The sequence below is a fragment of the Eublepharis macularius genome, chromosome 1 (assembly GCF_028583425.1).
Source record: "Eublepharis macularius isolate TG4126 chromosome 1, MPM_Emac_v1.0, whole genome shotgun sequence".
NCBI lineage: Eukaryota > Metazoa > Chordata > Lepidosauria > Squamata > Eublepharidae > Eublepharis > Eublepharis macularius.
This window is the reverse complement of record NC_072790.1, coordinates 231,218,827-231,235,329: the sequence shown is the minus strand read 5'-3', so window position 1 is coordinate 231,235,329 and position 16,503 is coordinate 231,218,827. Positions and strand designations below refer to the sequence as shown.

The window sequence follows — 16,503 nt, the reverse complement described above, 5'->3', positions numbered from 1 at the left end:
TTTATTTATTTATTTAAAACATTTGTAAGCCTCCTTTCTACCCAAAATAGGGACCCCAAGGTTGGCAAACCATGCCTTGCCCTTATGTCTGAACCAAGCTTGCGGTTAGTGCCAACTGTAGTTTGGCACGACAACTGCATTTACTTGCTAAGTGCTCTGGATTGCCAAGGTTGCAAGTGAGCTGGTGTGGACTGGCATAGAGTACTGATAAGAAAGTGGCTGAAGAGATGCTTCCCATCTTCTGTTTTGTCTTCTGAAAGAGATAACGCTGGTAAGAAATTTAAGTTTCTTTTTCACTCCGTGGGTCCCTCAGAGGGAAGTGTCTTTGCAGTATGTAAGCTTTTGCACAATTGATGTACTCATATGGTTATAATGCTGTACTTTTTGCTAGTAATAATACCGCTTCTTTCCTAGCTTTGTTTTCCTCTTGAACTCTGGATTTAGCTTCAGGCCTGAACCTCTCCTGGTTGTGCTTTCAGACATTAAGAAAGAAAGGTTTTAACGGCTGTGATAGCCCGGAACCCGACGGGGATGACTCCATTGACCAGAGCCCACTGATGGAGGACAAATACCGCAAAGCCAGCGAGGATCTTGATATTCTGTTCAAGCGCTACGGCGTAAGTAAACGTGCTGTCCCAGGCCGAAAATCCTTCATTATCTGTTTTTTTTTCTTTCCCCCTTTTTTTGATTTCTCCCCTCCCGATCCAAATTACCTTCCCCTCACCTTACCCCATCCCTGGCCATGTAACAGGCGCTGAACAAGAAGCATAGAGAGTGTGAAAGCCCTGACGGGGATGACGTCTTTACGTTGACACCTCAGACGGAAGAGAAATATAAAAAGATTGATGAGGAATTTGATAAAATGATGCAGACTTACAGGCTCGCAGTGAGTAGCGGCTGGTGGCCTGCGAACCCTCCCCCCATTCCATGGCCAGGGTTGCCAACCTACCCAATATTTATTAAAACTACTACTAATAATAATAATATCAAAATACTCAGTGTGGCATTAGGTGCTGGTTGAGCCAGTAGGTTTGACCAGAATTTCTTGCTTGGGACTGTTTGGTGGTAGGACAGAAAGGTGTATAGCCCAGGAATTGGGGTGTTTAGATTCCCCCCCTTTAATTAACAGTGTGTGTTTTTTTAAAAAGGAAAGAAAAAAGTTGGCACCTTCCAGGGAGGCATTCCTCGTTGTTCAAAAGAACTCTGCCTTTCTTCAAATTAATTTTGAAAGCTGCCATTCAGACACAAGGTTCCCATGTTTTAAAACAGTTCTACCTTCACAAAGGGAAGTCAGTCTGCACCCTTGCTTCTTCAAAGCACTCAGAATTTTTTTTTCTATTAAACAAAAAGTTGGCAATCCTATCCATGGGAGGGCAAACATTATGGAGGGGGGCATTTTTGCATGGTTTGGCTTTCACGGAGCCTCAGCTAATTTGCACCCCGAAGGCAAAGCCTATGGAACGTTCAGGAGGCAGATCGAGCCCAGTTGCTAAGGAACAGAGCTGGCAGTAGTGAGGCCTAGTTATGCCAAGGCCTTGTTAGGCCGCACTGGGGAAGCATGTGCTGAACCGGGCCTTTGATTTTTAAAGACCTTTCTCATTTTATACACCCTGTAGTTCTTGTGAAAAAAGAAGGGAAAAAATCCTCAGAATTTCTTTAGAGGTTTTTTTTTTTTTTTTTTGCTTGAGGTAGCAACAGATTTAAGGCCATGTAAAGCTCTGCATCCCGGCTTAGAGGTAGTATGTCCTTAGGCTTATTTTAAAAAACCCAAATAACTGCCGGCTGCTAGAATTAAACAGACCTAGTGTCAGTTTATAAAAGTCGGGGGGTGTTATTTATTTATGCCTTCCCATTTGGAGGCACAAAGCAGTGATACCACATCATTATAAAGCTCCCTGTGCTGTGAGGGGATCTAGGTTTGTTGGTATAGTATAGTGGTTAGAGTGTCATATTAGCATCTGAGACACCCAGGTTCAAATCCCTGCTTTGCCACGGAGGCTTGTTGGGTGACTTTGGGCCAGTCACACCTACCTCACAGGAAGGATACAGTGGAGGAAGGGAGAACGATGTAAGCCATTTTGGCTCTCCATTGGGGCAAAAGGTAGGGTTCCCAGGTGCCCACACCTCAGGAATGTGTGTCACGCGCACAGTCGTGCTCCAAACAGGCACGGTGACGTCACTTTCAGAAGTGCCATCGTTGTGCCACCTGTGGGAGCATTCCTGCGGTTCTTTTTGGGCTGATTTGGGCCCCAAATGGGCCGAATCAGCCCCGTATGGAGCACAGGAGGGCTCCTATGGGCGGTGCAATGACGTCGCTTCCGGAAGTGACGTCATTCTGCATGTTGGGAGCATGCGCTAAATGCCAGGTCCCCCCTTCCTCTGGGAGGGTATAGGGACCCGGCAACCCTAGCAAAAGGTGGAGTATAAATGAAGTTAAGTAAATAAATCATTTGCCCCTGCTCCATTTTATCCTCACAACAACAGATTTGTGAGGTAGGTTAAGCTGAGAGAGATTGACTGGCCCATGGTCACCCAGTGAGGTTCCATGGTGGAGTGGGGATTCGAATCAAGGCCTCTCATATCCATGAGTCTTGAGCCCTCATTTCTCTAGGAAATATATGTGGGGAGAAAATGAAAATATTTTACAAAAACCCTTTATTAAAATTATTAGATGAGACTAGCAAGATACACATCTCCAGTAATCATCTTGTAAAAATAAGAATGGATAATAAAAGTCCTAGGCACAGTGTAAAAACGCTTTTGCTTCCTGAAGTAAGTGGGCACAATCCAGCCAAAGTTAAATAAATATATTTAAATCCCTCCGGCTTCATCTGGACAGGTAAGCATGTGCTTTCAGGGGTGGGGATAACCCAAATAATCAGCCAAACTAACTCATAACCAAAAGCTACTTCTTTCCATCCCCCACCCAACTGGAGCTCTGGCATTCTAAAAACTTTTTAGTTTTGTCTTGCTGATTTTAAACCTGGCTGATGAAATTAATTCCTGACATTTTTTGAGTGACAGCCCATGAGCTGCCAAAGGGGACTTATTGAGCAACACCCGCAAGTGGGTAAAATCTCACTTCTCGGTTGAACAAGAATGAAAAGTGGGCTTTTCAGGTTATTCGGCTGGAGATTTCATATTTAATAAAGAAACAGATGCTCTTCTGAAAGGTTTGCTTGGTATAAATGAACACATGGAAGGGTTCACTCATGCCTGCTGGCCTTACACTGATTTCTTTGTGGTTATGTGCCTGGAAATCAGGCACAATCTAGCACCGTCAGGTTTTTTTCAGGGTACTAGATAGGGTTCCCAGGTTCTTATACCCTCCCGGGGAGGGGGGAGGAAACCCAGGACGTAACCTGTTGTGATCTCCTTGTGCGCTTGTGCTCCCAGAGAGGTATGATGATGTCACTTTTGGGAAGTGACATCATCGCACCGTGTGCGCCCTTTGCGTGGGGCTAATTCTGGCCCATTTGGGGCCAAAATTGGCCCCAGTGAAGCACAGGAGCATACTTGCTGCTGGCCTGATGACGTCACTTCAAGAAGCATGCCTGGTGTGCGCTTTTCTGGGTTGCACATCCGGTGTGTGCTTTCTTGGGTTGCCTGACAGTGACGGGCAATCTCCCGGGGGGGGGCGTTGCGGGGGGGGGGGCTTGCCACATCCTGTCGATCACTGGCAATGGGACACCCCCCCCCCATCCGGAGATTGCTTTCCACTGGTGAGTGACTGGGAAGCCTAGTACTAGATCACATATTCCACATGTGTTTGGATGGCTGTGCTTAAGCTGTGCAACATCAGCATGTGGAGGTTGGGAGCAGGGTCAGTGGGTGCACTTCCAACCACCCACCCTTCCCCCATTCTATCCAAACAGTAATGCTTAGAGATAGCGGAACATTTGAATGACGAGTGGCTGATATATCCTGGGACTCTTTGTTCATGTTGCCTGTAGTTTATCATCTCAGTGAAATAAATGTGAAACACTATTTCTGGTTGCATATAGACTCCTGTCTTAAGAACCAGTTTTGCTTTAGTTTCATGGTGAAACCTCACCACCCCCTTTGACTCCAGGTCTCTTTTTATTTCCCCCTTTTGCTCACTCGCTTCTTAGAAACAGGCCAACTTAAGCCATTGGTGGGGGGGCTTCCTCCATTCTTGCAGTGGTGGGAGTTTTCAGGCCTCACAAGGAGAGAATCTGACAAGTTAATTTTAGTGGACTTCTATTCTACCCCCACCCAGGTGGTCTAACTGAGTAGAGACCATAGTTCTTTGACCCTTGGAGCCGCTTGATTCCCAGTGTTCAAAAGCTTCTCTTGTTCACACTGCTGTCTTGTTTATCCCTTTCAACCTTCCATCTGGAGCCTCTTTGATGCTCAAAGCCATTTCCAGCCAGCTTGTGTTAGACCTTTTAAAAAAATAACGGAGATTGGCTCTTAACAAAAGGCCACTGAATAGCCATCCTTTGAGGGTGCCTAGATGGACATCTCTTTGCTCTTGGAAAGGTTTTAGGAGCTGTGATCTTGGTCCACAAATAGGGCCAGCATCAGAAGGGGAATAACTAGGAAGGTGGGTCATCATCTGGACTCCACCCTTTTAAAGTGGCCAGGTAGCTAGTTCTGCTGGTTCTTGCTTCATACCTGTTATGTGTTAAGCTGATAAAGGTGTGTCCAAACTGCAGGTGGGGATCAGATGATGGAATGCTCCTCGACAAATGAACAAACAACCAAGGCTTCGATTCTATGTCATTTTCCCCTTGTGGCTTCTCTGTCGCCACGGTGTAGCCTTTTTTCTGCTGTGGTGCTTGCTTTCGTTGCCCCTAGCACTTCCACATTTGTAAGGGTCCACTGAAAAATATTGATCTTGTGCACATGGAGGTGCTAGCGGCAGAGGAATGAGCACCATGGCAGAGGAAAAACTTCAGCAGCAGGAGAGGCACATAAGGGGTACAATATCATACAATCTGAAGTGGAACAACCCAGACAGAGGTTGTCTGCCTCAGCAAAAAGTAGGTTGTAATTGGGAGAGGGGATAGCAGGCAGCAACTCTCAGTGGGTCAGATGTGGTTTGGGGCTTCTTGTTGCCGATCCTCTAGTGCTTTCTGTTCGGACAGTTATTTATGTATTTTCACATTTATATCCTGGCCTTCCTTCCAGGAACTTAAGGTGCTATGTGTTTTCCCAGTCATGAGTTTCTCACGACAGTAAGCCCGTGAAAAGACTTTATTCAGCATTCTCCCTTTGCGCTACTTGAAAATTGGAGTGCTGGTAGAGCTCTTTAAATTAAAAAACAAAACAGGGTCTGTGTGTGTGAGAGACAGGGACGAGAGAAAACACCAGCAAGGCTACCCGCCTTGTATTAACTTCTTATTTCTTTAATTGATTTTTAAACTCAAAATATTTAATTGCAGAAGAATGGTTAAAAACCTGTTTTCCAAGGCATTTTAATGTGTTTTCTGGTTTTGGTCAGGACTGTGAACCTCTGGGCAGGTCCTGCCTTTTCATATTTTTCTCCCGTGTTTTAATCTCCTGCTGCTGCTGTAGCCATGTGCATCTGGCCATGTAGACATGGAAAATGAGGAAGGGTGGCACCCTAGGTCTGGTGAAGGTCTTGATCCACGAAAGAGACATCTGCCCTTCCCCCAGATAACCTTGCCTATTTTGGCTGAGAGCTGTACATGCCCGCTGCCCTCAGAATGCCAGGGAATGTTCCTGGCAGCAGAGAACATTGGGATGGCTGGAACTGATAGGTTTGGGGTTGAAAGGGGATGAGCTTGCTCTCCCCCCCCCCCCCGCACCTTAACCAACAAATCCATTATAGGAACTGGCACTCCTCTGACTTGGAATGAACTCAGCTCTCAGCCGTAATCCTCAGAGCCTAAGGAATAAATCCCTTGAGGCTGAAGGAGAGAGAAGGCAAGCTTACCCCCTTCTGTTAGGCTGCTGAACCTGTTGCAGGGTCCAGGTGAGGAATCCTTGCATAGGTGCAGTTTCATGTATACAAAAAATATGCTGGACTGCCCTGTCCCAGCTCCCTTTCCTCACCGCATTGCATGGAACCTGTCCTGAAGGTTCTCAGATATAGTGTCTATCACCCTGAGGTGAGGGGAAGGCAATAAATATATAAAAATCTGTCTTCTCTGCTCTCCCCACCGCTGCTACCCAAAGGCCTTATGGACCCCCTACTTGGAAGCTTGTAACCCTCACCTCCAGCCCTGTAGCTGATAAGCACATTTTATAAGAGGACAAAATAGTTCAGTTCAAACATAGCAAGATAACCAGGGTTTAATTAACTTAAACATGGTTAGTGTGATTGTCTGGATGCATCCGCTCTACTAACTGTGGTTAGTTAAAGTTTCATCACATCAGGAATAGAAAGCATGGTGTTGAAGTTGGCTTATTAACTACACTTAGTCTTAATTATAGTTTTGTGTAATGTACAAAATAAACATCATGGCTTATTCATACACTGTCCTCACATGCTCTTCAGCTAGAGAAATGCCTGGACAGGGCCATGGTGATGAAGCCAGTATTCATTGAGGCAAACCCAGGCTTCAGTCTGTGACTTTCCTATGGGGAAAAGAGATTTGAGGCTCCATTCAGAAACCATAGTGCAGTTTGTTTGCGAAACTAGATCCTGATTTCACACGTTACGGTTAAAACAAACCATGCTTTTGCATTCGGTCTGAAAAGAGCTGTATAAGTGACCCAAAAGCCTCTTTCCCCATATCTGAGCCACCCCCTTTTCCATTACACCAGGAGGGTATATAAGCTCCTAAAGCTGAGCGTGAACTTGAATACAAATAATTCAAAAAGAACAACGCAGTCTTTAAACATATTTATTTTAAGTATTTATTGGCTGCCTTTCCTCAAAAACAAAAGGTCTGGAATGGTCTTGGGGCATTGGCTTATGACAAGAAGCATCCAGATTGTATTGATGTTTCAGTGTGTACATATGATGGTGTGATTTCTGCTTGGCAAAGCTAATACCAGGTGTCTTCTTGACCACCCTCTGCCCCCTTGATCCTCTCCTGCCTGCCTTCTGTGAGTTTCCAACATCTAACCCTGCTTCTCTTTCTCTTCTCAGTCTGCTGTCCCAGCACCCAATTTTGCCATGCCCGTGACGGTTCCAGTGACCAACCAGAACACACTGCAGTTCAGCAACCCAGGAGGCTCCTTGGTGACTCAGTCTCTGGTGACCTCCTCGTTGACTGACCCACGGCTCCTGTCGCCGCAGCAACCGGCTCTCCAGCGGAACACTGTTTCTCCAGGCCTGCCACAGCGACCAGCCAGTGCTGGTAAACTGTTTGGCTGCTGATTTTTTAAAAACATTATAAACACACATAAAAATATAAGAGGTGGCATATTATTTATAGGCAAGTAAATCATATGATAAAGATGTATGCTGTCTTTTAGTTTCCAGATTTAATATTTTGATGGGTTTTTGTTGTGAAGCGAGTCCTCTCTGTCTTCTATTTTTTTTACCTCACCCTGTCTCCAAGGAGCATAGGGTAATGTATGTACATATATATCCTTTCCTCCATTTTATCTTGACAACCATTTGAAGTAGGTTAAGCTGAGAGAGAAGTGATTGGCTCAAGATGAGCCAGAGAGCGTCATGATAGTGTGGGAATTTGAACCTGGGTCTCCCAGATCCTAGTTCAACAACACTTTAGCCACTACGCCACATCGGTTGTCTTAATTCTGTGCTGTTACCATTGCGGTTTATAGTTTCAGATTTTAGGATTGCAGTTGCTGTTAGTTTTATGCATGTGTGGGTGTGCTGTCAAGTCACAGGCAACTTGTGGTGACTCTTTAGGGTTTTCTAGGCAAGAGATGTTCAGAGGCGGTTTGCTATTGCCAGCCTCTGTGTAGCAGCCCTGGCCTTCTTTGATGGTCTCCCAACTAAACACTGACCAAGGCCTGCCCTGCTTATCTTCTAAGATCTGATGACACCATCCAGATAGTTTTAAACTGTTTATCAAAGCAGCTGTATGCTTATTTTTTCAATTTATTATATTGAAGGCCATTTTGGTTACTTTTGAGAGAAAACATAAGCATGTCTGCTCAGAATCCTACTCAGGTCAATTCAGTGAGGCTTACTCCCAGGAAAGTGTTCTCTGGATTGCACTAATTAGTAAAGCAGAGTGGTAGGGGTATAAATCCTGTATAATAATTATTAAAGTATAATAAATAATAAAGTATTGTCAGTCTGGCTGTAACATTTAGTCAATCAGGTAAATTAATTGATTAATTTAGATAGCCTAAAAAATACATACCCCTAATTAACTAGAAAGCAGGTTTCTAAATTCAACTTTATTATAACTTTTTAATACCAGTACTTTTCAGAAATCTGGAGCTAGCAAGAGAAAGAGGAATGCCTCATCTAAAATAATACCTGGTGTATACTTACAGAGCATGTTTTTTCATACACAAATTTATACAAAAGTAATTGACTAATTCACAAATTAACTAAACTCACATGATTGCTTAACTAAGGTTTTTTTAAAAAATTAACATTCTGGTGAGATGCTTAGTCAAGAGTAGAGATGGGCACGAACCGAAATACGAACCAAAATTAAGCACGAACCAGGCTGGTTCGTGGTTCGTGAACCAGTGGTTCGTCAGATCCCATTTCTGACAAACTGCCACAAACTTTAGGCTGGTTTGTTTGGTTTGTTTTTTGGTTTGTCACTGCAGACAGCCTGGTACCAATCAGTCAGTTTCCTAGGCAACAGGGGATGGACTTCCTGCAGACCTTCTGCTGACCTGCAAGTGAACTTCTGCTGGCCCAGAAGTGATGATTTTCTGACCTGGATGTGACGTTTTCATGAACCAAACGAACCGGTTCATGAACCAAGGGCAGGTTCGTGAAAGTTCATGGTTCGTGAAATTTGACAAACCACATGATTCGTTTTTTTTCCGGTTCATGCCCATCTCTAGTCAAGAGACGTTATGTTAAGCTAGGCCAATAAATAACAGTTGACAAGAGATTTCTTCTTTTGAGGAAGACTCCTCGCTTAGCAGATCGTTGTAGTCTTCAAAACAGTCTAGTTAGGCAGGCCACTTCTCATTCTGAAAAGTGAAACAAGAGACCTCAGCGTTTTTTCAAACTGCATGCCTTGAATGAACACTCACATGTGAGGGCAGGTCCACGATTCTGGAAGATAAGTACAAAGGACCTAGACTCACGAGGGTTTGAGTTTAGGCTCCGCTCTGTACATTGAGAAACCCAGAGAAAGCTAGGTTCCAGATTGGAGGGAGAAAGCCTTATGTGCATGACTGATGCACACTTACCAATAAGTAAGCAGAGTCTAGTGGTAGAGCCTGGCAGTGCAGTCATGTTCTCCCTCCCCCTCCACTTCTCTCCAAAACATTTCCTGAAAAGAGTTAATGACTTGCATAAAGTTGCCTAGTGAGAGCCAAACTCTATGGAATATCCTACTGCCTGCAAAGCAGCTAACATAATTGTACTTAAAATTCAATTCTAAACTAAATATAAAGTGCATTTAAACATCAGAAAAATAAATAAAATGGCAACCAGATAGCTTTAAAACACAGAATCTGAAAGATAAAGCGTGGTTTAAGCTACTTCAGTGAAAAACTGTCAAATACAGCCATTTTAAATTGGCTCTGATGCAAAAACTGAGAAGCTGTGCCACAGCCTGGAAGCCACCGCAAAGAAGGCCCTATCTTCTGATAGCCTGACTTCCAAAGACGTATTGAAGCAAATCCTCTGGCAATGACCACCATAAGCTCTGAGAGTGAAGATAGTCTTTCAGATATCTTGGCCCTGTGCCATTTATTTCCAGCCTTTTGAATTGTGCTGAGAACAAAATGGCAGCTCATGTAGAGTTTTAAACATGTGGTATAGGCCTGTACCCCTTCTGAGTTTGGGGTTCAGGAAATGACATGCCTAACTCCCTCCACCAATTGTTTCTTCTTAGGGGCAATGCTTGGAGGAGACTTGAACAACACAAACGGCGCCTGCCCAAGCCCTGTGGGTAAGTCAGTGTGAAAAAGCCATGACGGCATTTTGTGGCAACAAGGCTTTGGAATATGGAGAATACGGAGCCATGCATACAGAAGGCCGGCCTTCTACAATGTTTCTGAAGAGTGTTGTTTTTTTGATATAGACTGTAAAGCCGCTCTAACCCCAGGAGAGTCGTGTTCTTGGAACACTGCTGAGATTGCTCTGAGCCATCCCGTGTCTTAGCCAGAAGTAAAACTGCTCTTGGCTTAGGGTTGGCTCCATTTGTGTGTGTGCGTGTGCGTGTACACCATTGATTGATTTGGTGTAGGGGTCCTTCTTACTAACTAGGGATAGAACGAATGAGATATATAGCTTACTAGGGGTGGAAAGGAGAGGGGTAGATGAACTACCCCAGCGACGTTCGTGTCATCAGAGAATACTTCACGGTTCATTCTCGGTTAGCCTAAGATGCTAAACAAGCTGGAGAGACTGTGCCCTGCCCCTGACGAGGTTGGGCCAATTCCAAGACAGAGGCAAGCTGGCCACACTGGGTGTTTGCTGGTGGGCCTTTTTAAAAGATCTAAGCCCCGGCAGCTGCTCCAACTGTGCCAGCTTTGGATGCTGCCTTCCGTGGATGCATTAAGCAGCTTTTGAAGTAAACACATTCGACTCTGTGTGTGTTGGTTTTTCACCATTTGGCCTTGGCTCTTTGGCCCCACTGCTGTCTCAGAATGTCTTACTATGAACCTGTTGTTTCGAATATGACTGTTAGGTTGCCCATATGCAAAGCAGAACATGACAATCCCTGTTCCTTTTTGACAATGACGCAGAGAGAGGAAATTTTTGCAGGTGTAGTTTCTCATACAAGACTGATAGACTGAAAACAAACTTAAAGGGACCCTGGCTTCCCTTGCACCTGGTCATCTTCCGGCTTCGTGTGTTTGTTCTTCTGATCCCTTATGGTTCAGATAGACAGATTCAGACAAGGAGTGCAAGTAGCTTTGTTGATCCATTAGTAAAACACTTTACAGAGATAATAAAACATTTCCTTCATTGCAGTCGACTCCTCGCTCCTCTCCTAAAATCCCATAGTTGTTTGATGCAGTTTTGGACTTCAACAGAACTCTTTGTTAGGCTGGGTGGTAAATGAAGAAAAATAAAGGGGAGGAGAGAAAGAAAAGAGGTTTTGTCCACGATGGCAGGCCCCATCTACTGGCAGCTAAGTATGTACTTTACATGCGCACGTGCTGCTTTTTCTGTGGAACATACAAAGCAGCTTACCAAAAGACACTTAACAGTGTATCTTAAACAGCCAATGTTTAAAAACAATAAAACAACAGCTGAAAATATAGCAAAGAAACAGCTGCACTGCAAATGATTGTGGTGATACACTGTCTGAAAAATCTTATCTGGAAGGCTGACATAATTACACACTTTAAAACACTACCCCTAGAGAGAAGGGGAGTGGAACCCGCATTGTTCGGGCCAAGGCTGGAGAGTCCCGGATGAGCTGGTTTTTCTGCACTGATTTTAATTAGAGACTGAGCTTCGTTTGAGATTGCTTCTTCAACCTTGTCAGTTTCCAAACCGGCCCATTTTTTTAAAAAAAGCCCTTGTTAAAGCTCACAGTTCTGAGTTGCTTCAGAAATATTGCCCGAATCCTTTAAAAACACACACACACACACTCTGATTTGTTTAATTACTGCATGGCGATGGGTGGTTACGGTTCTAATTTGGTTGCTGAGACATCCTGGCCTTGGGCTTAGATGATAGAGTAGTCAGGCCTCTTGTAACTATTAAAGAGTCGTGTTCAAGGGAGAGTTTGGGGAGGTGTGGCCGTTCCTGTTCCAGCAGCACAATTGATGGGACAAACCACGCCTGCCCCTGAGTTTCATCTCCTTCTGCTGTTATCCAATCTATCTCTTTTTTTTTGTAACATCAAGTGACAAGGGAGAGGGGGATGTTCACCCCAGCTGATCATCACCTGGGGGCTGGAGACTTGAGTGGGGTAGGCTTGAAACTCCATGGGGCCTGGCCAGACAGGGATTTGTGTGCCAAAGGGAGGAGAGACCATTTTTACTTCTCATTTAAGCTACTTGAAACGCTGAGGATCAGCCCTGCCTGAGACTCCTGTGCACACTTGCTGTCTCTGTCAATCATGTGCACACACAACCTCCACCATCCTCTCCCCCCACCCCACTCATCTTTTCTCCCGTCTCCAAAGCGGCCCCCATGTCAGCTGTTGTGAGCGGCTGTTCCAGCTTGTAACTTGGCAGGGTCTGTGAATGTCAGCATTGACGTCACCGAAACATTCCCTTCATTCCAGGAAACAGGAGCAGGGAAGCGAGAGGAGGGCCTGGGGGGGGGGGGACAGACCCTAGCAGAGACCTCGGACGTTCTCAGGACCTCGTCTCCTTTGCCCTAGCCTTTTTTTCCCAGCTTGTGAGTTGGTTTCAAAGGGTAACCAGGCTTGCTGGAGCAGGGTTAGTCACCTGGAGCGTGGAAACGGGGGTTCAGATGCCTTGTTTACACCCCTCGGAATAATTGTGACGTTACATCTGCATCTGATCCCCCCTCCCATATTTAAGGAGTGGACTGGTTGGGAGATTCCCTAGGGATGAGCGATAAGGGGGTTGTGTGTGAACCAGAGTCAGTCTCTAATATGACAGCGGATGGCACCTCACTTGGAAGAAAAGATTTTAGAGTGTTGCGGCACAAAACACAAATGGGAGTTTTGTGGCACCTTAAGGATTACCAAACTTAATTGTGGCTGAAGTTTTAATGGACCAGAACTGCTTTCTTCCTATGTATAAACAATGTCCTTTGTTGGTAAAAGTGTGTGTGCACAGTGGGTTGGATCCAGTCAACATTTAGACTGGTGAAAAAGGGAGAAGGGTGTTCCCCTTGACCACCAAAAAGGCTCTGCTGGGGATTACGAGACTGACATGGACAAAAACGATGCAGAACAGAGGCTGTAATAAGGGATGGGAATGGGACAAGATTGAGAGAAAAAGCTGGCTGGATCCAACTCAGATACATTTTTGGGTTTGTGTGTGTACAGAGACCAGGGTGAGGTTAAATTGTTATAAAGTGAGGCTAGAAGGCCTGTTGATCCAAGAGAGAGATTGCTATGCAGAACACAACAGAAGATGGATAGTCTAAAAAAGCTCAGTTCTTACCTGTGATGAGCTAACCACTCCCAGTCCCTGTTGAGCTCAAGGTTAGTGTTACTCTTGCCAATGATCTCCAACTCAGCAGCTTTAGGTGGGAAACTGTTTCAACCCCCTCCGCCTTTGCAGCTTTCAAATGTGAATGTCCAGGGAGATCAAAATTCATGGGGGAAATACTACTAAAATTATGAACATGAGCTGGTGCTAAAAGGGTTCAAACAGAGGCAACCTGGTGGTGGCCAATGTGGGCTTCCTCCTTCTGACCCTCTAGTGTGTCCCTAATTTGCAGTGGCAAACTGGAAGGGGAGGAGTTATTCCAGGAGCTTGTAGCCCCGCCCCTTTTTGTTGGAATTTATTAGCTTTTAAGCCCTGTCCAGTAAGTGGCTGGATCCTGGACTTTTTCTCTTGGACAACTGGCTTCTCTCTGATGAATCCCTGGACTGAATGCTATGAAGAACTATGCTGTGACATATGGGACTACATGTGACAATATTCTACAGCATCACTTTAAAAAAAACCTTTCTTTTTTCCCTTCAGGGAATGGTTATGTCAGTGCCAGAGCCTCCCCTGGTCTCCTCCCTGTGTCCAACGGCAACAGCTTGGGCAAGGTCATCCCTGCAAAATCGCCACCTCCTCCTCCACCGCCGTCCCACAGCACCCAGTTGGCTGCCAACAACCGCAAACCAGACTTGCGTGTCATCACCTCACAGAGCGGGAAGGGACTCATGCATCATTTGGTGAGTCCCACTTACAAAAAAGGAATGCAGGCATGATGCTGTGGCTAATGTTTTCCATGTTAATGGGTTGAGGTGGCTCAGGACTAGTCAGTGTGGGTCCTGGCCCCCCCTCCCTTCTAGGGGGTTCAGCTGAAGCTGCCATTTGAGTAGGCATTGGCCTGCATGGAACTCCTTTTGCCAAATTAGATCAACGTTGTGACCATCTCCTCAGTTTTTGCAGAGAACGTTCCCAAGTGTACAATGTGTGGAGGCTCAAATGAAAAGTTTTGCACCTCCAGGATTGGAGGGGGCCCTTGAGCTTTTCAAGGACTTTCCCAGTGGTTCATTGCTCTAGAGGACCTTTGGTGCCCAAAGCCAAGCCCTGATACCACTTGTAGCACTTCGGAGCCTGATTCAGATCCTGGTGGCGGAGGTGATGATGGGCATAGGCTCATCTGTGACCTCCTTCCTTGTCTGGGGGAGGCAACAGGCAGCCTCATGCTTTTGCTGACACTTAGCTTGTCTCGCTCCTGGACCTTTACTTTTACATTCCACTGTATACGACATCTCTGATTTCAACCATTGTGAGAAATATGCCTAAGATGTCATCCAGCCATAGGTTTGCTCAGTCTTTCATTGGAATTACAGTCAAAGAGGGGGGAGGACCATTTAAAAAGGCTCTATTTATGCATATGGTGTGTGCAAAAACATTTTGAAGATGGCCCTTATCTGATATTCTGGCCACCATCTAGGCAACAGATACTGCACATCTCAGATGCTCTCCTACAATTCAAATTTATTCTGTTCCTTTAGAGTAGCTGCCGTTTTTAAAGTTTTTCAACCAGTGTCACAACAGGCCTTTTAAGTGTCTGGTCTTCTATTTGTTAGAGAGAGGGATTCTCGGCTAGGGCTAGGACTCATGGTGCCAACATTAGGGGTTATATTTAATTTGTTTCCCTTGGTTTCATTTCTATTCTGCACCCAGACAGAGGATCATTTGGATTTGGTGAGTTTCCTTGCTTCTGTTTGTGTGTGTGTGTGCTTGTGTGCTCTTGTTTGAATTGTTTTGTCCCATTTAACAAAGTGCATTTTGAAACTGTGAGGCGGGAGCCTTCTCAAAAGGGGAACCATGAGGGGATCCTCTAGGAGAACGTGAGCCTCCTTTCTGACCAGGTTTTGTATACCCAGATTGGGCCAGCAGGTGGGTTGGCAATTTGCTCTCTTGCCAGTTGGCGTAATCCTGGCAGCTGTGTAGATTCTGTATGCTCTCTAGTGTTAACCAAACTGTGGTCTGAGGAACATGACTCCTTCGTTTTCAAGGACTTCTAGCTTTCTTCTTTCCTTTCTGAGAAGGAGGGGTTGCCTTTTTTGAACCAGGCCAGAAATCAGAAAAGTTTCCAGTCTCTCCTTTTTAGCAGTGAATCCTGTAGGTGTGCCTGTTTGGCGGAGCCTCCCATCCACCCCCATATTGCTCTCATATGTATGGATTTATTTTGGAAGAAAAAACAGTGTACCGCGTAAAAAAAATTCTCAGCCCTCCCCCTTAAAAGCTTCACACACAGTTTGCGCTCAACAGCTGTCATTGAAACATCAATAATTAACAGCAACTAGCCACATTTTTAAAAAACAATGAAAATAGCTTTAATCAGTAAAAGCAACAGCTAGCCGAGAAAACAAATCATATTAAGTTAATCAGGGAGTATGAGTTGTCTCACCCCAACGTCTCATTGGTTTTCAACAAAATGCGGGCATGAACAGAAGTGTTCACTTGACACTAAGAACTAACCAAACTTACATGCCAGGAAACAGTTGTAGGGAGAGAGTTCTGGAATCAAGGTGCCACCACAGAGAAAGCCCTTCCCCTGATCAGCCATCTTGCTTTTAAATGTGAGCAGATCCTCTGCAGAAGATCAACTGACAGGCAGATTCCTAAGGATCCCCTTCACTCCGTGTTCCTCCCTTCTGCGGCTTTGGGCTGTCCTTGAAACAAACATTCCCATGGCACTTTTCCCAGGCTGTTGCTGTTTCATGTACGCTTGTTGTGTGGCTCTTTTAGACTGCGGGGGAAAGCTGGTAACAAGGCAGTTCTGTCTATGATTTGACAGACCTGCACCTTGGGATTCGCAGGGCAAGACCTGCTGATGTCATGGGGCGGGACCTGATGATGTCATTCTTTCACAATATTTGTTCCCATTGAGGTCGATTCTGGCCCGTGTGATCCTTTGAGTCTTGCACCCCTGATCTAGAAAGATTGAAAGTCTGACTCAATACAAAGCAACTTCAGAAGTTGAATAGAGCATAGAGCATAGGCCTGGCATTCAGAAGGTTCCGGATTCAGTCCACATCACAACTGTGGCCTGCAGAAGGTGGCACTGAGTGGCCTTTTTGTGGCAAGCTCAGTAATGCTGACCAGTTATCAGTGAGACTTCTAGTCTTGACAGCTTCAGACCTTGCGGTGAGCTGCTTCCCCACCCATGCTTCAGTTGCCCCCCGCTAAATTCCTCCTTAGGCAGCCACCTGGTATGCCTGACATGATGTCCAGTCTTGGTTCACACATAAACAAGTCTTGGAGTGGGAATGCCTTTAGTGACCCAGATTGCATGCTCTCATGTGCTTTTCCTGCATGCTCTGAATGGCCAGTGGTTTT

The 16,503-nt window shown here is 45.3% G+C and overlaps 1 protein-coding gene across 7 annotated transcripts in view; it reads left to right on the top strand.

Moving 5' to 3' along the window:
* The window catches only part of MEF2D (myocyte enhancer factor 2D), a 172,993-nt gene that overhangs the window by 138,824 nt on the left and 17,666 nt on the right, over nt 1–16,503 (top strand). For 3 of the 7 annotated variants that reach the window (XM_054995729.1, XM_054995712.1, XM_054995720.1), the window contains exons 4-8: nt 480–617; nt 7,085–7,295; nt 9,945–10,001; nt 13,678–13,877; nt 14,842–14,862. In XM_054995729.1, the coding sequence (XP_054851704.1) occupies nt 480–617; nt 7,085–7,295; nt 9,945–10,001; nt 13,678–13,877; nt 14,842–14,862 (627 nt within the window). Of the gene's footprint in view, nt 1–479; nt 618–751; nt 887–7,084; nt 7,296–9,944; nt 10,002–13,677; nt 13,878–14,841; nt 14,863–16,503 lie in introns of all 7 variants that reach the window. The other 4 variants (XM_054995746.1, XM_054995737.1, XM_054995766.1 and 1 more) reach the window with 2 other exon arrangements.